The sequence below is a fragment of the Seriola aureovittata genome, chromosome 6 (genome assembly GCF_021018895.1).
Source record: "Seriola aureovittata isolate HTS-2021-v1 ecotype China chromosome 6, ASM2101889v1, whole genome shotgun sequence".
Classification (NCBI taxonomy): Eukaryota; Metazoa; Chordata; class Actinopteri; order Carangiformes; family Carangidae; genus Seriola; species Seriola aureovittata.
In genome coordinates this window covers 25,770,220-25,794,608 of record NC_079369.1, presented here as the reverse complement: position 1 = coordinate 25,794,608, position 24,389 = coordinate 25,770,220, and the positions used below count along the sequence as shown (strand labels likewise).

The 24,389-nt window shown below is 41.5% G+C and overlaps 1 protein-coding gene across 2 annotated transcripts; it reads left to right on the top strand.

The window, feature by feature from the left end:
• The first annotated feature begins 618 nt into the window (after nucleotides 1-618).
• On the top strand, nucleotides 619-24,309 carry LOC130171019 (desmoplakin-A). 2 transcript variants are annotated; one of them, XM_056378781.1, is made up of 24 exons: nucleotides 619-1,421; nucleotides 3,241-3,334; nucleotides 4,259-4,380; nucleotides 4,485-4,635; nucleotides 5,773-5,898; nucleotides 6,992-7,051; nucleotides 7,139-7,306; nucleotides 7,584-7,688; nucleotides 7,804-7,899; nucleotides 9,211-9,336; nucleotides 9,891-10,043; nucleotides 10,195-10,349; nucleotides 10,447-10,573; nucleotides 11,662-11,848; nucleotides 12,052-12,401; nucleotides 12,509-12,687; nucleotides 13,650-13,788; nucleotides 14,119-14,312; nucleotides 14,711-14,873; nucleotides 14,964-15,047; nucleotides 15,161-15,268; nucleotides 15,394-15,492; nucleotides 16,587-18,413; nucleotides 19,450-24,309. In XM_056378781.1, exons 1-24 carry the CDS (start codon nucleotides 1,159-1,161, stop codon nucleotides 23,554-23,556), a joined length of 9,183 nt encoding a protein of 3,060 aa, XP_056234756.1. In that variant the 5' UTR covers nucleotides 619-1,158; the 3' UTR covers nucleotides 23,557-24,309. The 2 variants fall into 2 exon arrangements, with proteins under 2 accessions (XP_056234756.1, XP_056234757.1); XM_056378782.1 differs by having other exon boundaries at nucleotides 621-1,421; nucleotides 16,587-17,084.
• The last annotated feature ends 80 nt before the right edge of the window (nucleotides 24,310-24,389 follow it).

The window sequence follows — 24,389 nt, the reverse complement described above, 5'->3', positions numbered from 1 at the left end:
TTTTCAATCACCTCAGAAAGTAATAATAAAATTCTACCATAGTTAGTGCCATTCAGACAGTCGTCAAACTTGTTTTTCCTGTGAGTCCCACCCATTGGCTGCAGGCGAGTGTTTAAGTAGTCTGTGTGTGTGTGTGTGTGTGTGTGTGTGTGTGTGTGTGTGTTTGTGTTCGCTGTTGAAGAGACAAAAAGGTCAGTGGATGATAAGGGTGTGTAGGGAAAGGTTGAAGTTTTGAAAAAACCTAAGGAGGAGATAACTGAGATGCATCTTGGTGGTTGTTTCCAACTGAAATTCTACTGCAGGTGGATGTGTCACCTTCCCTTCTAGCTGTTTGCCTTGAAGCTCCTTCACAGCTGTCATCGGCTGTCAGATGAGAATCTTGCTTTACATTGCAGATGTTAAATTGTGTTACAAGACATCAAAACATCTAAAAAGAAACAGCAATACGTTTGTGCATGCACATTTTATTTTAAAACGTTTTCAAGTTATAAGATGTTTGAAGGAAAAATGTTTTATAATCTAAACATTACATGTATTTTCATTAAGTTATCTTTGTGCATTTTGTGGTGTATACATGTTGCATATAGTCTTTATTTATTCATTTATATTTTGAATCATCAATACATATATTTTACACCTTTCAAAAACGTCCTCACTTTCCAGACTGTCTTAACTTTTACAAAATATCTTACCTCCAGAAATATCCTAACTTTTCCAAATAATTCTAATTCTCTAAAAATGTCAGAATTCTAGGATTCTAAGTTTCCTCCTTTTTCTAAATAGCCCTCACAATCAAAAATTTTGACTAAACTTCCAAAATGTCCTGACTTTACCAAATATTTGTCGCTTTTGAAAACTGTTCTCACTGATCTGAAAATGATTATAGTCCCCACAAAGATAGAAATGCAATATTTTACACACACTTTGGCTGCAACTGAGCTTGGAGGGGAGAGTGGGGAGTGGTTTTTTGGCTCAGCAGGTTTGGGAGAGACAGAGAGGTGTGGTCACCAGCCTCCAAAACCGATCCTCCCTTTGTCGTTCGTTGCAGTCTGCACCGGAGGGCCCGAAGGACCGGGTCGTACAGGTGGAGAGAGCCGTCTGACTTTCCCCCGGTAGTTTCCACACAGTCGCTTCTGCTGCCGCTTGCTAGACTTCAGCATGAGTTACTACGGGTCTCAGCAGGCCCTCAGCATGAGCCGCAGGGTCGGGTCCAAGAGCGACTTGACCGCCGGAGGGGGCTTCCAGTACGCACGGAGCGAGGTGGTACATGGAGGTGGGAATGGATACGACCCGTACATGGAGGGATACAAAACCGTCACTTATACAAAGTCCTCAAAAGGCGGAATGTCAGGCGGGATGTCAGGCGGAATGTCAGGCGGGATGTCGGGCGGAATGTCGGGCAGCATGGGAGGCGGAATCAGGTATAAATGAATTTTTTGGTTAGTTTTGTTTGTGCGTTCCTCGCTGCCACCTGTTGCCCCTCTCTGTGTTTTCTTGTTGCTCTCACTGCAGGGCGGATTCATGTCAGTCTAAACAGCTGATTGGTATAAAATATTTATGAGGGAAGCCAGTTTGATCCTGGTGTTCATTTTGGCCCTGCAGACCCCGGGTAGACACAAATGCCCCTAAGCCAAAAAAAAAAAAAATCTCTTGCATTTGCAGCATTAACGCTTGATATACCAAACAAGTGCATGATCAACATAATTACAGGGAAATGTTTTTCTTCTGCAAATTTCACAGCACTGATGTCTGCAGTAGCAGCACATTTACATCAGTTTGACTGAGTTTACAGAGGATTGGACAAGTGTGCACTCATAATTTGTTTGTGTAAGGAGTTACCACATTACCTTACCCTTAAACTACATGAGTGATAATACAAAGTCACAATGAAACAAGGCTGCACTGTAATTAATGTCTTAATCATGAGTTATATATACTGTGCTTTGCAGATTTAAAAAAGATCATAAATCAGGGTCTTCTCTGCACAGCAGCTTCCCTCCCTGCACAGAAACACTCACTTTGATTTATAGCTCACGGTGAACTGTGAAGTTCCCTCTGCTGCAACAGCTTAACACTCACTCTTAATGCAAGGGACCTTCCACACAGATGAAATATGTCACTGTGGTAGTTACAGAAAGGGCAGAGAGATGTGATCTCAGGTTGTTTGACATGAAGACTTTTATTTCTCCTTTAAGTTGAATCATGTTGATGCAGGAAAGAAAGTAAATACAGAGGAAGAGTAAAAGATACGTTTCGATTCTTCACTTTTGTTCTTTATTTGCAAAATGTTCTCACTGTTTAGATATGTCCTCGTTTTCCAAGATTGCCTTTGGATTGGTCTTCACAAACAAATGATACCCCTTTCTGCAATGTCCTACTTTCCAAAATATCCTTCCTAAATGTTTCACCTTTCAAAAATGTTATCACTTTCCAGACTTGTCCTAACTTTTCCAGAATGCCCTAAATTTCCTAAATGTTCCCACCTTATTAAAATGACCTTATGTTCCAAAAATATCCTCATTTTCCCAGAGTATCTCAAATTTTACAAAATGGCTGCACATTTCCAAATAATTCTCACTCTCCAAAAGTGAGAATTATTCACTAAATTTGAAAAAAGAAAATAGAGAGGCAGTGGAGTTGTTGTTGCTGAGTTTTTAAAAGAAAAATCCCTTCAGTTACCTAGTACCTACTAGAGCTGGATTAATGGACTGGGCCAATATATCAGCTGATATGAGTGTATGTTGTCATCCACATACTGTGAGGAAGGTCAAAGGAAAGGAAGTAAGTCTGGACCAGTACCAGTACGGGTTATACTGTATTTGATGAGGAAGTTTATATTATTGTGTCATGCATTAACTATTCCCAGTGTATATGGGCCCACATGTACACCATGCCACAAATGAACATAAACCAGCTGCAGAATGCAGTGCCATATTAATGACTGGTAAGCTGTTTTAGTATTTATTTAGTAGCATAATAGTAAAAATGTCCAAATGCTCCTTTAGTGATGTTACTAGTTACATCATAGCCAACAGATCTCAGTTGTTAGTTAATTAGTCTGTGGAGAAACTGGTCACAGATAAAAAAGAAGCCACTTTAAGCGTCCGATGGTAACATTGAGAACAACTGGTCCAAATTGTGATATTACATTGGTGATGTCTTTGATACAAATAAATCAACTGAAGATTTTTTATAGCGATGATCTCATGGGTGATGAGTTTAATCTGCTGTCCCCTGCAGTGGCTCCGGTCTCAGTGGCATCCACCAGAGGGCCATGGCCCTGCAGGCCCAGTGCCAGGAGTACCTGAAGAAAGCTGAATACGCCCTACAGACTGTGAGTCATGATTTATTTTCTGGTGCTGTTACTTATTGCCTCTTTTCCTTCTGTGGTGCAAGTAAAAACCTGTCAGGGCCACAGCTCATCAATGAGGTTTTTATTCCACAAGAAGAAGGAAAAGGATGGTGTTGCAGCAGCTTCTCCTCTGTTGGCAAAAAAGATGCAGAAAGAATGAGAGAAATGTTGCTTGGTTGTAAATTGAGTTGCTGGATGAGTGAGGATTTAACACCAAACAGAAACCAGGCTGATAGTTAAAGCATTTTCTTTATCTCTCTATTCAATTCAGTTTCTCTCCGGTGACCTTTAAAATTTTACGACTAATTCAGTGTAAAGTAAAAATGTTGCATTTGCTAAAGGAAGCAAAGATAACTGACCTTCCTCTCTGGACTCAACAGGAAAAAATGTCAACAAAGTTTTTGCACACCATGAAATTTTAATGAATAATAAAACAGAAACTAGGAACCAGAAATGCTGCATACTGCCACAATATGTATCTTACCTTCTCACGATTGTGCAGGACAGTTGGTTTCTTTGTCAAATTATGAAACTCGAAAACATATATATATATATATATATATATATATATATATTGCATATTTAAACATAGAAATATTCCTTGAGAAAACCAGATGCTTACATTGCTTTTCTCCCTTATGTGCAGCTCTTTATCTTCAATCTATTCATTGAGGCTCTGAGAATTAGAAATCCGCATGTGTTAGTTAAAAATACTTAATCAGCTTAACAAACCACACAACCTGTCTCAACCAAAAGAATAAAAGCAAACAAAGAAAGAGAAAAAGAAACAAGGTTTGACTTTTCTTTACCATAATCAAGTTATTAAAGTTACTAAAGGACTTTGGTTCATTTCATTATAACAATCTTCCTGTGCAGCACTTTACATGTCGTGTTTATGTCTTGCAGGGTGGTGCTCCCGGCGACGCAGAGCGCTACATGATGATGGCCAAAGAGACGATCGAGCAGCTGAAGATCTGCGCAATGGACCTGAAACAAGTGGGACAGCCGAACGACAGCGTAGTCAGGAAGTAGGGAAACCTTCCCCTCACTCCTCTCTATCTGTCACTGAAATTATATACAGTACGTACAAGTGAAAATTGCCAATTGTCCTGTCTTTCTTCTCAACATGTAGTGTGGAGATTTTTAAAGACCAGCTGAGGGGGGTCCACATGGCCATCTCAGGCACCATGCAGAGGAGGAGGAGTACCAGAGGGAGCTCTGGAGGCTGGGAGGAGCCTGGAAGGAACTTTCAAGATGCTCTCGCCTGGATTGCACAGCAAAAGGTGCATGCATAGACATATACACACAACACACACACATGCACGCACGCACGCACAAACACACATTAGAAGTAATGCAAAGTAAAATAATGTAGACGTTAATGCATTTTTATTTATCCAATAATATGATATACATTATTCTGACAGGGACCATTCTGCTTAACAAGTACTTTTAACTTTGGTACTTGAAGTATATTTTGATGCTAATGCTTTTGTACTTTTACTAAGTAAAAAACTGAACTCAGGACTCAAACTTGCAACATTTCCACACTGTGGTTTTATAAAATACATTTTAAATTCAAGGCCTTAAATCTTGAACTTGGTTAAAGACCCTACATATATGAAACAACACATTAAAACATCTGAAAAGGCAATTGTTAATTCTAGGTTTTGATTCTTTGGTGGTGGAACAACCATTTCTTGAACATTTCAACTGGACATTCCTTTAAACAAAGTGTTTGGTATCTTAATTTTAGTCTCAAATATCTGAACAATGTTGTGGTCTCGTGACAACCTTCTTTTCCTAGTGAGACATTAAACTAGCCTCCAGAGTATCTGTCGGTGTGTGTGTGTGTGCTTTTTTACATTTTACGATATTTTTAATAGATTAAATCAGTCTCTTTTTCTGTTGGCATCAAAAAGTGAAAATGTGGATGTCACAGAAAGGATGATGTGAAGTAGCTCGATGTGTGAGAGGGTTCATTCATGCCCTACAGCTGGATTTTCAGTGGTGTGTCAGTGAACTGACAGATCTCATTAAATCAGAGTACTGTGTAGACATGAAAGCATTCCTCTGCTCTGCGTTGTTACAGACACCAATAATACATTTATAAAAAAAAACTGACCAAAAAAGGAGACATATCTTAGGCAGCACTGCAGGGCAATTGAATTTAAAAGGTTTTGATTTCTTGTAATACTTAAAACCAAATTGTCCCAAATTGACCAAATTGGTAGATTCACGTTTGTCCTAAAGTAATTCATAAAGAGAAGACTTCCTGTTTCTCTGCCTCCACCTGCTGGTGTTTTTAGTCCATATCAGGCAGAAAACTGCCAATTTTTATCTGCACCAATTTGTTCAGTGTGTCTTTCCTGTGTGCTGATGTAAAACATTTTTGTGTTATTTGTTTTTGTGTGTTTCAGCGTCTGATTGAAACTGCTTCCTGGGGGGACGATCCTGCAGCCATTGAGCAGCAGTTACACAGCCACCAGAAGTTTCACAGCTCCATCCAGAGGAGCCTGGAGATGGACCGAGCCAAGGACGACCTGGTGGGTTCAGTCAGCTCACAGCAGACACAATGGGCCACAGCAGTGTTCACATTATCATCACTGCTTTGATGGAAAAATGAAGGTTTTGTTGCTGTAACAAGCAGATCCCTTTAATCCTTTCCATGCTCTCATTTGTTATAATTTGATTCAAATACATTTTTTCTATTAGACAACTAGAAATGACTAGTTGACAACACATGCTGCACTTCTGTAAGGCTGTGCAATCCTTTGAATAAGTTAATGATGCTTTAGAACGTGTTAATCACATAGTTAGTGGTCTGCACCTGGATCTTCTTCTGCATCTAAATGCACATAGACAGACAATCATGAGACGTATGTGTCAGCAATCCTATGAAAATATGTCAGATCTGCACCAAAAACTAATCAAGTGTTCTTTCAAATTTCACTGAAATCTGTCAACAGGACATAATGTACATAAAAATAAACTAAGCATAAATTAAACATGATTACCTTGGAGACAGTAATAAGTTGTTGTATCATCTCACTTTAACACAACTCTCTCCAAAGTCCAGGCTCAAGGTTCTGGATTTAATTTCATTTAAATCTGGTCACAAATTAACAAAAACTTCACCTCTTTGAATGAGGGAATTACTGCAAGATTTCATAAAATATGTTGATTATAAAAAACAACGAAGCTAGACCACAGAATGGAACCTGTGTTTAATATTTTAACTAATTTAAAATATTAAAGTAAAGAAAACATTAGTAACATTAGTGTAAAATGGCTGCAGCCACAAACCAGGCTTTTGAAATTAGGGGTTTAGTTTGTGACATGTTTTCTCACTTAACATTAAAACCTTAAATTGATAATTATATTCATATATTAACATATTTAAATTAATGGGAAAGTTATGCAGCCTTTAAATTCTACTTTTTGTTTTTAAAAATTAAGATGTGTTTTAAGAAGCATCTATAAAAAACTTAAGGATCTCTGACTGCCATACAAATTCACCTTGACTTAGATTGTTATATTTTTAAGGGTGATAAATTAAGGAATAAGGAATTTTTGTTTCATAGCGGCACTGTATTTTTAAGATAACATGTTAAGATCAGTACGATTCACTTCCCACAGATTAAGAAAGGAGACAAAGGAAACCTTCACGCTCTGGAGCAGGAATGGGACAGTCTGCAGGTGAAGGGAAATAAACACTCATCACTACCTGCTCTGTAGTTTCAGGTAAACTGTCGGCATTGTATTTAAACTTGATTTCTTTTCCAGCAAATGTCATTTGGTCGGACTCAGCAGCTGCATGACCTCAAGGAGATCATTCAGGAAATATCTAAAGAGATCATGTGGGTGAACGACAGGGAGGAGGAGGAGCTGGTGTTCGACTGGGGAGACAAGAACATTGAGCAGTACATCCCTAAGAAGCAGGAGAGCTACTCGGTTAGTAAAACACACACAACACAAGATGACTGGGAATTAGGTCCATGTTCTAATTTAAATTTTTTTTATTTAAGTCAATTAACATTCTTGGAAAAATCCTTTGAGCCTAAATGGCACTAATGCCTTTTTATGAAGATAATCTGCATCTCATAAATGAGCAATCATTTGTGCTAGATTAGATTTTGGCAGCTGCAGTCAGTCATCCAATCAGAGCGAAGCCGCAGAGTGCTCCTCCAGCTGCATCCCCATGATTGCTAAACCTCTTCTTACACAACAGAAGCTGATGAGTGCCCTGGAGGACAAAGAGAAGGACCTGAACAAACTGAAAGCCAAAGTGGATACACTCCTGAAGAACGACCACCCGGCCTCAGACAAGATTGAGGTATGGACTGAGCTCATGTTGATCAATGGAGAAAACAATACACTGTGATTACATGCATTTATAATATAAGTAGGAGCAATGTTCTTTTATATAATTTCCGTTTTCTTTTTTCCAGGCTTATCAAGACACCCTGCAGACTCAGTGGAGTTGGCTCCTTCAGATTACAAAATGCATCGATATTCATCTGAAGGAAAACGCAGCTTACAACCAGGTAACATGACAAAACACACGACTTAAAGCTGCTCTGGTTGATATTTTTTGGTTAACAACAGATGCAGTTATTATAGTTAGTTATTGCAGTTAGTTATAGTTATTATAGTTATATGTGTAATGTAAAGGGTGTTAATCGTAGTGACAAACATCAGAGATAATTACCAAGGGACCTCAGCTCCGTGAAGCGTTGTTTTGGTTTCACGGCCCATAACTTTTCTGTGTTGATTCACTTTCACGGATCAGTATTTACCACAGTATTGTTTTCTGCATTATGGTAAAACCCCTCAGTATTTGGCTTCACAACGTAAGCGACATCCACAATACTACACTTTAGTTTTAAAATGCATCTCTTTTGCTAGTCCTTGCTAGTTTCTAGTCCTTAAAACTGAGACTTGTAAACACTGCTGGACGCAGCTGCAGGATTTTCTCAGGAGGTAGTGAGTTCTCTTTTGGAGAACCACACAGAGAGGAAGAGCTTTGGCTCCATCACCGATGCAAATGAACAGAATAGAACAGAAAGCCTTTATTGTCACTGCAATGAAAATGCAACGAAATTAGGAGTGCTACTCCGGATGAATGCATGCAAATTAAAAAGGACACATTGTACTTGATATATTACACTGTACAAAAAAACAACCTAGTATAAAGAAAACAAAACAATAAATAAAAAGAGCCAGTCTTCAGATTGCACAGTCCACAGGAGTTATTGCACCTTCCATTGCATTTCATTTCAACATGCTGACATTAAATGGGTCCAGTGGGTCTATATCTAACTTTAAACTAACATCAAATTGATGCTTTATATCAAAAATAAATGTTCTTATCTCACATAACCACAACTATCAAATAAAGGAAGAAAAGCTTCTCTGTTTTTGTATAATTGTATTTCATTTTTTCAGTTTTTTGTGTCCCTGTAGTGTTGGTGTCAAACAGACACTTTAGCAGAACGCACTAGATGCTGCTAACCTTCACATTAGAATTCTACACACTGTGGTGCTAATTGATGGAAAAGGAACTCATGATGTGATCAATCAGTCACTGTCACCTTGTGATGAATTAATTTACAATATGGTTGTCTAACAGTAGCCCCACTCATTAAATATATGGGTTTTTTTTTTGTTTTGTGTGATATATCACCTGCTTGTTTCCCTCAAAGTTCTTATTATATTTCATGAAAGTTAGTCAAGTTAGAGTCGATCTTAATTTCAGAGGAGGAGAGGAGGGCTCTGGTATAAAACACTGTGGGAAAAACCCAGTAGTAAATACTGAATAATCTATATATTTTTCTATGCGTTGTCTTTTTTAATAGTTCTTCAAAGAGGCCAATGAAACGTTCAGCACTCTGCAGAAGGAACATGAGGGCGTTCGTAAGAAGTTCACCTGTGACAAGAACACTTCTCTGGACAACCTCCTGGAGCTCCTCAAGGGTCTGGAGGTACGAGGACAGATCAGCTGGGCTTTAGAAAAGACTGTGACATAGTGACATAGTATTGAAATCAGGGACCTTCACACCTGTCTGACCTTAGACCTTTAGCGTAGAAAAAGAAACATAATTGGTTATTTTTTATTGTGTTTGGTGTAGAATGAGCCGTTAGTCATGGCTGGAAGAGAGGTCACACACAGCTTTGGTCTCTAACAAGCAGGAATTGTAAGAGCTGATTCTGCATGACTGCATTCATTTACAAAGAGACTCTAATACTGGAAAACTTGTTATACATATCTAATAGATTATTCAAAGATGATTACAGTTGACTCAGAATATTTTGAGGATTTTTAGGACAACTATATGAAGATAAAGGGGACTGTGAAGCTGTTTTGTCCAGTTTCAGACTTCTTCATTCATATTTTTATATATTTTATTTTTATTGGATTATTCCTTGTATTGTTTCTTTTTTTCTGTTTTAATGAACTACAGCTATAGTTTGATAATATTACTGATCTGTAAACTAACTGATCAAACTGACCTGTTTTTTTTAAATGTGTCTCCAGAGAGAGAAGGAGAAGATTATGGAAAACAAGAGGCAGGTTCAACATCTGGTCAGCAAGTCAAAGAGCATCGTGAGACTGAAACCCAGAAACCCAGAGGAGAAGAGCAGCAGCCCTGTCATCGTCAAGGCTCTGTGTGACTTCAAACAAGACCAGGTGAGTTTCATAATGTCCATGTTGGAAGCCACGAGGGTTAAGTCTGCAGGGAAACGTAATCCTGTCAGATCAAGATATTTTAAATTCCTCAAAAGTATCTGAGACCAGTCGTGTAGTGCCAGATGCAACTCTGCATGTTTCTACTTTACAGAAAGTGATCTGCAAGGACAATGAGGCCATCCTGAAGGACAACAGTCAGCGCAGTAAGTGGGAGGTCACTGGCCCAGGAGGACTCGATATGTTGGTGCCGTCTGTGTGTCTGATCATACCGCCACCCAACCCGCTCAGTGTCAGCCTCGCAAACAAGTAAGTGTTGTTCATTCTTGAAACTCATGCGCACTCAGTCCTTGGCTGATAAGAAAATCTTTTTGCGGTGAGTAAAGGTTTTTAATTTCATTTGAAGGAACGAGCAGTACTATGAGTCCATCCTGTCCATCTGGAGTCAGCTCTACATCAACGTGAAGAGTCTCATCGCCTGGCAGTACTGTCTCCTGGACATCAGCCACATCAACTCCCTCACCATCTCCATGGTGAGCCATGAACAAACTCTCAGTCCCTGTTATCTTAGATGAAAGTATTCACGCAATATGAGAATCCACTGAGGTAAGAAAATCAGACCTACATAAAACAAAGCAGTGAGGGACTCAGGTTTCAGGTCATCATGCCCCCTGGACATAAACACAATCCAGTCTAAACCAGCTCTACACTGTTATTTCTCAGGACAGTTCAGCATCATCTCACCTTCAGGGCAACACACTCACTTACCTCAGCAAGTCTTAATAATTATAAACAAAAGCGGCTGAACTGGTAACAAAACCCTTAGAGTTGAAGCTGCTCAAAACAGCCACAGTGCAACATTCAAGACAAATACAGACGGCTTCCAAGAGACACTATGACTATGTCCGGGAACGTCCAGCCTTAAACTATTACACCAGTATTACAGCATAATTGCACCACTCAAATTACAAGCCAATATATACTATACCACCTAAAATGCAAAATTAAAAATTAACTGAACCTTTTCCAAAGCGATACATACATATTATTATTATTATTATTATTATTATAGTTGTGCTTTTACTTATGGTGAAACAAGGTAGTTATGTGCCTGCTGTACTGTAAGTGCAGATGGCATATATTGTAATCCATCATACTTTCTCTTCCATAAAGATTTTGGTACGTATCTTGTCCTGCAGCTTTGAGAAAACCCAGACAAATTATATATCATAATGTGCAGCTCAATCGGGAATGGTATGCTATGAATTTTCTTAGCAGTTGAAGTAACCATGGCAATGTAAATGGCCAAAATCTAAGAAAAATGTCCCTTTCAAAATGAATGGAGGGATGTCATAAAAATGACCAAACCCACCCTTTCTTGGAGCCCTACTGCTTTTTCATACTTCTACGTAGAAACATGGTTGAAACTTTAAACAGATCACAAGACTTTTATGGCTTAAATCAGTATTTTGATAGCTTTTACGGTTTTCACAAAATCTCAGTTTTAAGTGATGGGTACGCACCAAGCAGCAGGCACATTCAAAAATTCTTCAGGAATTATCTAATTTCTAATATTGTTTTAGACCTAAGTCAAACATAATGTTTGTGTGTGTGTTTTCAGCTGTCCAAGATGCGTCCTGAAGAGTATCGCCAGCTTATCAAGAACCTGGAGACTCACTACGAGGAGTTCAAGCTGGTCTGCCAAAACTCCCAGATGTTTGCTGATGATGACAAGAGAAGCATTGAGAACCAATACAACGGGGCCCAGACCCACTATGACCAGCTGGTGGTGCAGCTGCCTGCTTACAGTTAGTATTACAGAATACTGTGTAATAAATAAACTGTATGTGGAGTAGCATCAGAAGAGTGATGAAATATTTGGTTAGAAAATGCCCCATTTTTTGACAATTTTTGTAGCATCTGAAACCAACAGTCTGTTCAAAGTCTCTTCATGCCCCCACCTGTGTTTTCCTTTACCAGTTCTAAAAACGTATCTTGTGTCTTCCCTCAGTTGCACATCTGAAGCAAATGGAACAGCAGCAACAACAGCAGATTATTATAATACAGCAGCAGGAACAGCAAACTGTTGCCGACGCAGAGGCCATGAGGCTCGAGGAAGAACGACGGCTAGCGGAGCTGAGAAAACAGGCGGAGAGGAAAACGGAGGTGAAGAAGAAGGAAGTGAAAGGGACCAAGACGGATCAGGGGAAGAAAAAAGTGACGTCTCGCAGCCTATCGGAGCTGTACGCGCTCAGACTGAGGCTGGAGAGCGCTGAGAGCTTGCTCAGTCAGCACGTCTGCCTCATCTGCCTCGGAGAAGATGAGGTGCACAACTGTGGCCTCAGGATCACAGAGTTACAGGTAGACATACAAACTCAAATTCGAAATACAAGCAGGGAACATTGAAAACACGTCCTATTCACCATATTCATTACAGTAACTGTATTTGTGTGTATGTTCTCTTTTAGACGGTGCAGCGTGACGTTGAATTGATGCGTAAGGACTACTTGAGTCTGAAGGAGAGTATCCTTAAGGAGCTGGAGGGCATGAATGATGCAGATAAAGCCAATTTCCTCCGCAATGAGATTGAAGTCATCGACCAAAGACTGAGCAGTCTGGATAGCAGCTCTTCATCTTCCTTACAGAGGTACAGCACACAAACTCAGGCTTAGTAAGTTTTAGACATCTTGAGATCAAGTAATTTAAAACAACTGAAACAATAAGTTCACACAAATATCAATTTCTCTTGTATTAGAATAGAAGTTTATGAGCAAGATGTATATTAGATGACCATTTTGGGAATGTATGAGAGCAACAGTTAGGAACAACTTTCTAATGAGACACACTGTAACCAGCAGAGGGCCTGGTTTGCAGCAGAGCTGAAGACGTACAACATGATATCATCTGCATAAAGATACACACAACAGTGCTGAGCAGGTGTTGGGAAATATTTTTTGTATTTATTTTGTGTGTCTAAAGTAAAGCAAGGGACCCAGTATTGATCACAGTGTGACACATTTAACACTGTTTTAGGGGCTGGACTGCAAACCTATGGAAGAAACACTTAGCTCTACAAAGATATAAGTTAAACCAGCTGTCAACAGATCAATCAAATCTAGGGAATGATGTTCATCGAACAAAGTGTAATCAACAATATTTAAAGACTGGGGCGGATTCACAGAGTGCAGCACAGTGTTGCTTTTCATCAAGCTTGGTAATACCATTATTACCCTCCAGGGGAGGCTATAGTTGTGAGTTGACCAGTGATTTTAGGAGTTTAAACAGACAGTAAAGCTTAGATACAGGCAGATCGTTATTTATGAAAAAAAATTTAAATAAACTAACAGAAGATTAGTTACAAAATGTATAAAGGTCGTGCTGTAATTATAGGAGCACTGCAGTTTTAACACCTTAGATCAAAGTTGTCTTTTCCAGCAGACTTTAATGATTCAAGTTTTGTTGTTTGTAAAGTACCCCTGATTTACACCCACAAATTACCAGGGAGATGCTCATACTTACAGCTCACCCACATCATCTAGAAGATAAATTTACCTCAATCTTTCTGTAATGACTTTCTACACCTATCAAACATCTCTTCATCTTTCTCAGGCTGCAGGCTCTAAGGGACATGCTGGAGAGTGTGGCACAAGCTGAGGACATAGTGAAAGTTCATGAAGCGAGACTGACAGAGAAGGAGACCACTTCTCTGTCACCCAGTGAAGTGGAGGATTATATATTGACCCTGGAGGTATTTTATAAGACATGTTGCATTTTCATACACAAATTTCATCAATCTGTAGCAAATATATTGGAGTTATTATCTATTGTAGAGAATTGGTTCAAAGAAAACTGCCCTCCTCTAGCCATTTCTGCTTTGCCACTGAGCTTTGTAGCTGGCAAGCTGCAGCTCAGACAGAATACCAGTGCATATTAGTGCATGGCTCAGTGGTCACCCATCAGGTTGACTTAGAAAAAATGTGAGGAGGCTGGGGAGTTCCTTTCTCTTGTTGTGTCTAGTATATCCTATGATTCTTTTATGTCACTTCTGACTGTTGTTTCCTGTGTTGTTGATGTGTAGAGTGTTAAAGCAGAGCTGGAACAGAAAAAGGATGCTCTGGCCTCCATGGAGGCAGAGTTTGCCAAAGTGAGCCACTGCAGCAGCCACGTGGGCGGAGCCTTCCACAGGTGTCCCATCATGCTGTCAAAACACACAGAGCAGGTGGGGCTGCTGTCAGACCGCTGGAGACGGATCCTGGGACAGATTGATGTCAGGTATGTCTCTCTCTCTCTCTCTCACTCCCTCATACCCATTTTATACCAAGAACTATGCATGTGTCCAGGTAACTGACTGTAACACCAACATGAACTGGACACAGCTATTGCTGAAACATTGTAAATTCATTGATAAGACAATCATCTGAAAAATAAATAACTGTTGATAAAGCTAAACAAATTATTTTTAAATGGCAACTTGAGCCTTCGGATGTTGAGACAGACATTTTATAGATTCAACCTGCATCGGATCAGAGATTTGTGTAAAAGGGAAATCACTCTCTCAGCCTTCCTCTGTATATTTCCCAAATGGGAACTGTTGTAAAAGTGTCTCTTGATAAACACGCTGATGTTATGCTGTTCTCTTTTGAATTTCCCCCTGTTCATTTCCTGTCCAGGCTCCAGGATCTGCAGCTGTATCTGCCTCAGCTGCAACACTACAAGCAAACCAGCTCCTCCCTTTCTGAATGGATCGATGCAACACGGAAAAGACAGGACGTCTTGCAGGCCACCAAGATTGAGAGCGTCCAGGCACTAAGGGACCACATTAACACCCAGAAGGTCTTCTGCTTCATTCACTTGCTTACTGTCTGTATCCATGTCTGTTATGTCATCAGACATCTGACAGCTTTATATTGTTGTTTTTTCAAGGAACTGAATGCAGAAATCAAAGCAAAGAGGGAGACAGTAGAGAGTGTGCTTAAGGACAATGTGGCCTGTGTGAACTCCATCAAGGTAAGGAAGCCTATATAAACTATATATATATATATACTGTATATATATATACTGTATATATATGTGTATATATTTCATTGTATTTTCCTACTTTTATGACTGTTTCTTTACAGGACTATGAAACAGACCTCGCCTCATACACATCTGGGTTAGAGACTTTGTTCAACATCCCCGTCAAGAGGACAATGCTGAACTCCCCATCAGTGGATCTTCATCAGGAGGTAGCTGCACTCAAGCTGCTTGTTGTGACCCACCTGTAACAGAAAAAAAATGTTTTCTGGAGGTATGTATCTGTGAAATTCACTGAGATGATACATGAATTAATCCTTGAGTGTCTGTGTTCCAGGCTATACAGCTACAGACCCGTTACATGGAGTTGCTTACCCTGTCTGGTGACTACTACAAATTCCTGGGAGAGTTGCTCATAAAAATGGAGGAGCTCAAGGTACTGTTCTTCTTCCTTTAATAACATTTGTGGTTGTGCTGTACCTTAGTGAATATTTAAAAAATTTTTCTTTCTATGTTTGGTTTTGACATTTTAGCATTTTTTCACTTTGCGTTTTTCCCGTTCACCTCACCATGGCAGCACGATCCTACAGTTGGTAGACATGTCTACAATGCTGTTGGAATAAAGAGACCGTAAACAGGCAACAAACATTTGCTACTAGGTAGCAGTCTTGGCCACAGCAAAGAAGCTCACCGGTGAGGGCTGCTGCTTTCAGGAGCAGTGGAAAGTTGAATACTTTTTCACTGTTTCTCTCATTTGCCAGGAGACTGTCGCTGGTAAAAAAAAAAAAAAAAAAAAAAAAAGTGAAACATCTTAGAGCTAGCTTAGCCTCCCAGCAGTGGCTTTTCACACAGCATGGCCCCCAGGTATTTTCACATGATCAAATCTGGCCCCTGTTCAAAAAAGTTTGGACACCCCTGCTTTAAGTGAAGTGTTGTGTTACCGTCACATCTGTCAGTGTTGGAAATTCAACCTTTCAAAAAACTTGAAAGCTGCACTAATGACTGTTGTTATATTATCAACGGAAAAATATTTTAATTGCTCGTAATGAAAAATTTTTACCAGTTCTTGTTTCCAAAACTAAATGGCAGACTATCAAAGTTTGAGACTAGATGATGAAACATGTTGGAAAATTAAGCAGCAAAAGATATTTTTCCTCATAATTCGATTGAGACCAAAACGGAGCTAAAAGGAAAGTGAAAACCGGACTTAACTCCAGCTGATTGGAACATTGTTGGTTGGTGTGTAAGTCAGAAAATGTTTGGTAACACTATATCAACTTGGTGTCGCTGAGGTGGTAATATGTCACTGTTGTGTTTACAGCCTGTTGTGGCCAAAAAAATCAATGATGCAGGTTTAAAGAAACCATGGATAGGCTAATCTTTGGATGATAGGTGATTTCATGACGAAGTTAAATCCATTCCAACCAATTACTTAAATACAATTCGGTGAAGTGTTGTGTTTTCATTACATAACTACATCAAAATATAATTAATACCTCTGCATTCGTCTTTGCTTTGTCTTGCTTCCAGATTTGTAACACCAGGAACGAGGTGTTGGAAGAGGAACTTCGCCAGCTGAGGGAGAAAATCCAAGATCGCGACGCCAAGAACAGATCCCTGGAAGACGAACTCGCCAGCTACCAGCTGCAGGTGACCACGTGCCAGGAAAAGATGCTGTCGATTGAAGAGGTGGAGCGCACCACGGCGATGCAGTGCAATGCCACCAAGGAAAGCCTGGACACCACTCAGAGCCAGCTGACAGACCTCAACGATCAGGTGACACGACTCACCTACCTGCTTGAGGAGGAAAAGAGAAAGAAGAGGCTGGCAGAGGAGCGCTACACTCAGCAGCAGGAGGAGTATGAGTCTGTGCTGAGGAAGAGGCAGAAGGAGCTGGAGACAGTCAGCTGGTCCAAGGTGGAGTATGAGAAGAGTGTGGCCACTAAGGATCACGAGCTGGAACTGCTGCGGCGGCAGCTGGATGATGCAACAGCGAGGGTGAAGGAGCTGCAGAAGGAGATATCAAAGGTAAGGAGCCAATGCAGTGAGGAGATCAGTAACTTAAAGCTGAGCTACGAATCCCAGATCCACATCAGTCGCACAGACGTCCAGAGGCTGGCGGCACAGAGGGAGGAGGATACAACTGAGCTCCAGCTGCAGTATGACAGGATGGAGGCAGAGAGGAGGAATCTGGAGGAGGAGCTCAGAAGGCTCAGGGTGTCTATCAGCCAGACTGAGGAACAAAAAAAGAGGACAGAGGAGGAGGCTCACAGTCAGCGTGCTGTCATCACAGAGGAAGGGCGCAGGAGGAGAGAGCTGGAAAGTCAGGTGGAGGTGCTGATGAGGCAGAGAGACCAGGAGAGCAGTAAGTATAGAGAAGAGCTGGCTGAGGCCATGAACGAGCTGCAGGAGAAGAGTGAGCAGCTGGCCTACGTCACACATAGTCTAGAGGAGGAAACCCGCAGGAGAAAAACCACAGAGGAAGGTCAGGGTGTGCTGGAACAGACTGTGGCCCAGCTGCAGGTGAAGCTAACTAATTCATCAATGGCTGCGACCCAGCTGAGACAGTGCGAGGAGGAGCTTCAGAAGATACGTGTGGAGCTGGAGAGGGAGAGCAGGGAGCGAAGCAGGGTAGAACAAAACTTGAGCAGGTTACAGGTACGCATCAAGGACGTCCAGACCGTGAGAGACGGGCTGGAGAGCCAGGTGGAGAATCTGAGGAAGGCTAGCCAAGAGGAAGTGGCTAGAAGACGGCAGTTAGAAACAGAGCTGGAAAAGTCCACCAAGACCATGACAGAGTACACAAGCACCATCGCTTCGCTTCGCCAGAGCCTAGAGCAAACCAACACATCAGGAAAGAGAGGCGAAGAAGAGCGACTAAGGTTGCAGGAGGAGCTGGAGAGAAGCTTGAGACAAAATAAGACCTCTTCAGAAAACACGACACAGCTGAGCACAGAGCTGAAGGCTTTGCAGAAACAACTACTCCAGGAGCAGGCCCGGGTCAAAGAGGCCAACTTCAGGAATGAGAGTCTTTACATAACTATCGAGGAGAAGAGTAAAGCACTGAATGAGAACTCCACTGAGCTTCAAAGGCTGAAGGAGATGATAGAAACCCAGACCAAAGAGAGGCTGAGGCTGGAAGAGGAGCTAAGGACGGCAAGACACGATAAAGAGGAACTCTTGAGATCCAAACAGGGAAGCGACGATGAGCTCTCCTCCCAGATAACGGCCCTGCAGCTGCAGCTACAGGCCACTGAGCGCAGCAATGTAGAGTACCGCAACCTGGTGTCAGAGCTCTCCTCTGAGAGGGAGAAACTCAAGCTGGAGACTGAGAGAATACAAAAGCAGGTCACCGAGGTACATGGCAGTTTGGCACTTAATCCTGGACTGTTCTCGGCTTTCCAAATTGGAATGATCCAGTAGCTCTCACTTTCTGTAACCAAACTCTTGCTTGCATACTAGAACGCCTGTAGATGCCCTGTAGATGTCTCTCCCTTGGTAACTCTGATTTGAACACATGCAGCTGTATGTGTTTGAATAAACTTGCATGTGAATCACTTGCATGCAAACCCTCAACCCTCTGTGTCCCTCCGTACCAACGCTGAGCTAAAATGGCTGCATGCTTTTTTGCCTTTTCTTCTTTTTCCCAGAATGATCAACATTGTCAGTGACATCACTACCGCCGATCCTCTGGTCTACTACAGTTTCAATGTTGTTGTTGCATCTTAATGGTGTTAATGGACACATTGTGCAAATTTGTAAAAATAGCACTAATATAAACCTAAAATATCCAGAATATCTAAAACTATTTGAGGCACATCCTCTTACAGTTTGAGACCAGTCAATCAATCCTGGCTCCCGTCTATCTATTTGTGCTGTTTGCAGATTTGCAGAATGTAGACTGAACAAAGTCATAGTTAAAGTAGTTGGTCTGCTTATTTTGTTGCTTTAAACGAGTCAATATATTTTGTTTCTCTGCAGGATTGCAGAAGGTTGATTTCACAATAAAAAGAATTTGGATAATTTTTAATTTTCTTTAAAAAGTGATGACTGTAATGTCATTGCTTATATACTATTACTTCCCAGTCAGTTTTCATAATACAGTGCTAGCTTAACAACGCAAATGATAATTTGGCACCGTGCACACAGACTATTTATATGTTTTGAACATCATTAAATTTGAGTTATTTGGTAGTTTTACATTTAACACCATGTCATCGTTTCACAGTTTAAATGAATGCAAATGCAGTTAGAAAAAATCTGTGTGCTGTCCACCTCTAGTGTCATTGATTATGTAAAATGCAAAAACAGTTTTTGGTACAATGTAAATTTATCAATGTGTTTCTGAGTTGACCTTTTCTCTGTCTGCTTTTTCCCCTTTGTCTTCCTGCAGATAACAGCCACGATGAAATCCACTCAGTCCCAGTACAGTGAGATTGTAGAGGATAGAGATGCTCTGTTGCTGAAATTGCAATTGTCAGGAAAAGACAAAAATCGCCTCCAAACGGTTGAGGAGGAACTCAGTCGCATTAAACTGTCCCTAGATTCTGAGCTTCGCAACAAACAACGTCTCCAGGAGGAAATTGAGAGGTTGAAGAGGGATGTGAGTTACTGGAAGGACCAACATGAGAGCCAGCAGAGCCTGATTAGGCAATATGACACAGACAAGGAGAGTCTGGAGAGGGAAAAGAACAATTTGAAGAGTGAGATAGATAGACTGATGAGGGAACTCAGGGAGCTTGAGGAGATGTATAAAGGTAGGCTGTCGGCCATCCAGAAAGAACTGCGAGAGATGACCAGTGTCAGACAAACCATGGAGACTGAGCTGAAGAAACTTAGAGAGCCCCCACCCTTGGATGCCTCCTCTGTGATTTTTGAAGGAGTCCGCAAACCAGTCACAGCAGACCAGTTGCTTGATTGTGGTGTATTGGATAAACCAACATTCAGCCAGCTTGCAAAGGGACATAAAACTGTCCCTGAAGTGTCTGCCGACAAAAAAGTCAGTCTAAAAGGGACAGGCCCAATTGCTGGAGTGGTAATTGAAGGTCCAAAAGGTCCTGGGTCCATGACTGGACTCCTGCTTAAACAGTCTTTCACCGAAGCCAAAAAAGAGAATCTCCTGCCAACAGATAGCATTGACCTGCTGCTGGACGCTCAGGCTGCCACAGGCCACATCATTGACCCAAAAACCAATCAGAAGTTGACAGTTGATGAGGCATATCAACAAGGCGTAATTGATGCACAGGACAGAGAGAGGTTGCTTGCAGCAGAAGCTGCAGCTGTAGGATATAATAGTCCTCGCACAAACAAACCTCTTTCAGCATTTCAGGCCATGAAGAAAGGACTGATTGACAAGAACACAACACTGCGTCTGCTACAAGCACAGGAGTCTGTGGGGGGAATTCTAGATCCCACACTCAGTGTGTTCCTCCCCAAAGACACAGCCATTGAGCGTGATCTAATTGATGATGATATATATCGTGCTTTGAATAAGAAGCCTGAGCTCTACATGGACCCAGAAAGTGAGGAGGGTGCAACTTATATGTCATTGAAGAGGAGATGTAAGGTCGAGCTACACACAGGCCTCCTGCTTCTTCCTGTCTCTGAGAAGACAGACGCCTCCAAACTTGTCTTCGATGGTGTTCGGAAACCTGTCACAGCACAGCAGCTGCTTGACGTTGGGGTCCTGGACAAAGCAACATTCAAGCAACTAATGAAGGGTGAGAAAACTGTCGCAGATGTGTCTGTTGATAAGAAAGTCTTTCTGAAGGGGACCGGGTCAATTGCTGGTGTTGCAGCTGGACCTTCAAAGAAAATGTCCTTCACAGAGGCAAAGAAACAGAAGATTATGCCTTCTAACTGCGCTGACATGCTGCTTGATGCTCAGGCAGCTACAGGACACATCATTGACCCCAGAACTAATCAGAAACTGACAGTACAAGAAGCATGTGCCAGAGGAGTGGTGGATAAAGAAGATGAATCAAAGCTGTTTGCAGCTGAGGCCGCAGCTGTAGGTTACAGAGACCCAAGTTCTGCCAAGCTTCTATCAGCAGGCCAGGCCATGAAGAGGGGATTGATTGACAGGGACACAACTTTACGTATACTTCAGGCTCAAGAGTCTGTAGGGGGGATTTTGGACCCTGTCCTCAGTGTATTTCTACCCAGAGACATTGCTATGAATCGGGGTCTCATCGATGAAGAACTATGCCGGGCCCTGAATAAATCTCCTGAGTGCTATCTGGACCCAGACACCCAACAAGCAACTACCTATGTGTCTCTGAAAAAAAAATGCAAAAATGATCCAAGCACAGGTCTTCTGCTTCTCCCTGAACCTAAAAAGCCATTAACTGTCCAGGGGATCAGGGACCAGGTGTCAGTCATAGATCTGGTGGATGCAAACCTTCTGGAACGGCATGATATGGACCAGCTGAGCAATGGTAGACTGACGAAACAGGACATAGAAGATCGACTGCGCCCCTACCTGAGAGGTTCCACCTGTATTGCAGGAGTTTATGATGAGGCCAACGAGAAGGTGATGACCATCTATCAGGCCATGAAAGAGGGACTGTTGCAACCAGACACCACTCTGGAGCTGCTTGAGGCCCAGGCTGCTTCAGGTTTTATATTGGATCCTGTCAACAAGGTGTATTTGAGTGTTAGTGATGCCTATAATAGAAAACTGTTTGGGCCAGAGTTAAAGGACAACCTGCTCGCAGCAGAGAGGGCTGTGACTGGTTACACACTGCCTGGTACAGACAAGACAATCTCCCTCTTTCAGGCCATAGAGAGAGGTCTGGTGGAGAGGGGTCATGGCATCCGTCTCCTAGAGGCCCAAATTGCCAGCGGTGGCATCATTGATCCTGAACACAGCCATCGTATTGACATCAATGTCGCCTACAAGAGAGGTTACTTTGATGAAAAAATGAACAGGATCCTGACCAGTCAGGGTGTTGAAACGAAAGGTTTCTTTGACCCCAACACAGAGGAAAACCTAACATATCAGGAGCTCAAGAAACGCTGTACGACAGATAAGAAGACTGGCCTAATCCTTTTGCCCATCATTGACAAGTCAAAGTCAGAGTCGACTCTGAGAAAGAGGAGGGTGCTAATTGTTGTCCCAGAAATTAACAAAGAGATGACGGTGCGTGAAGCATACGACAAAGGATACATTGACCACGAAACGTACCTGGAGCTGTCCCAGCAGGAGTGTGAGTGGGAAGAGATCACCATCACAGCTCCAGATGGTTCCACTCAGTTTCTTATCAATGACAAGATGACTGGAAGACAGTATGACATCACTGAACTTCTTGAAAAGCGATTAATTGATCAGTCGGATCTAGATCGGTACCGCTCACAAGCTATCAGCCTGAATGAATTTGCAGATATCATCACTAAAAAGACAAGACATCATGGATCATTATCAGTATCATCATCATCGTCATCATCATCATCAAGGCCATCAGCAGCCTCAGCTACATCTTTAATGACAACATCATCATCGTCATCATCATCATCGTCATCATCAAGGCCATCAGCAGCCTCAGCTACATCTTTAATGACAACATCATCATCATCATCATCATCATCTGTCATGTCAAGACCCTTATCACCTACTCTTGCCAAGATGACAACAAGAAGAACCACCACTGTCACAAAGCAAGCAGGCACATTCAGCAGTGGTTCTCAAGACTCACCTGACTCTTATCAGCACTTATCCAGCATGTCCGTCACTATGGCCTCTCCTGTTGACACAGTGGTTGAACAGGAACCGGTGGGTGCCATCTTTGACACAGAGACTCTGGAGAAAATATCCATCACAGAGGCTCTAAATCGTGGTCTGGTGGATTCCATCACTGCCCAGAGACTTCTGGAGGCCCAAGCCTGCACTGGAGGGATCGTCAATCCCACAAATGGCCGTCGGCTTGGCATCCAAGAGGCCTCTCGCCTTGGCATAATAAATGATGACATGGCCTCTAAGTTGAAGCCTGCACAGAAAGCCTATGTTGGCTTTGAGGATGTAAAAACCAGGAAGAAGATGTCTGTTGCTGAGGCCATGAAGGAAATGTGGCTGCCATATGAGGCAGGACAGAGGTTCATGGAGTTCCAGTATGTAACAGGTGGGCTTCATGACCCCGAATTGGGCTGTAGAAGATCAATAGAAGATGCTTTGAACCTGGGCTGGTTGGATGGGAGATCACCCCAGAAGCTCCAGGACATAAAACACCACACAAAGAATCTGACCTGCCCCAAGAGCAAGCTTAAGATCTCTTACAAGCATGCTCTGGATAACTGCCTGGTGGAGGAAAGCACCGGGGTGAAGATGCTACAGGCATCGTCTATGTCTTCCAGAGGGATTAGCAGTCCATACAATGTCTCCTCTACCCCAGGATCCACCACAGGCTCTAGGAGTGGCTCACGACGAAGCTCCCGCAGAAGCAGTGTGGACCTAGGCTCCCCTGGCATATTAAGTACTCGCTACAGTCATACTAGCTTCAACTAGCTTCATACTAGCTTGTGCTATGCACTTATCAGGTCCTGTGCATGCATGCTCTTTTCTTGCAAATTAATCAGATTTTGTTTGAACATTTCAACATATTCAATGTTCAACCGTGTTAAAGAAAAAAAGTGTTTTGTGTATGAGGAGAAAATTCAAGGTTTAACATTTTAAATTCCTAAACCTTTTGCAGACTTTTAGGTTTTAGCTTTGGGGTTGCTATGCTTTTAAAATACTACTTGAATTGATCATGAGAATGAACACTACCAAGACATGTTTTGTGAAAATTGACTATAGTATTAATGGATGCCATCTTAAGGTATTTGGATTGAAAATTAAGCGTATGTTAATATAATTGTTGGTGACCGTAAAATGAGCTTAAAAATGATGGCCAAACTTTTGCATACACATATTTCAAATATATTTTTTAGAATCTTCATAAAATGTAATTTCTTTTTAAGCTTTGTATTGGTAACATAAAGGCGGTATAAAAAACCTGCTTCACTAAAGAGCACCTGTCGGATCAGCTGGAGCCATGCAGCGCTTCCTTCTTCCTTTGTAAACTATAAGGGTGGTATATTTACACGTATTTGACACCATAATACCCTGTGTGCCTACATTGTACGGGGAGGGATGAACGGTTGGGTTGTATACATTAGCTCATTATCACTCATTAACCATTGGTTCCTTGCAATTTAGTGCTTCCAGTTTTGTAACTTTCTCATTATCTCACAATAAAAAGTAACCTTTTACTCATAATGATTCATGACTTTTCTTATTCATGGTCAGTTTCATGCTGATATTTATAACCACAACTTGAAGGGGACCTTTATTCTGTT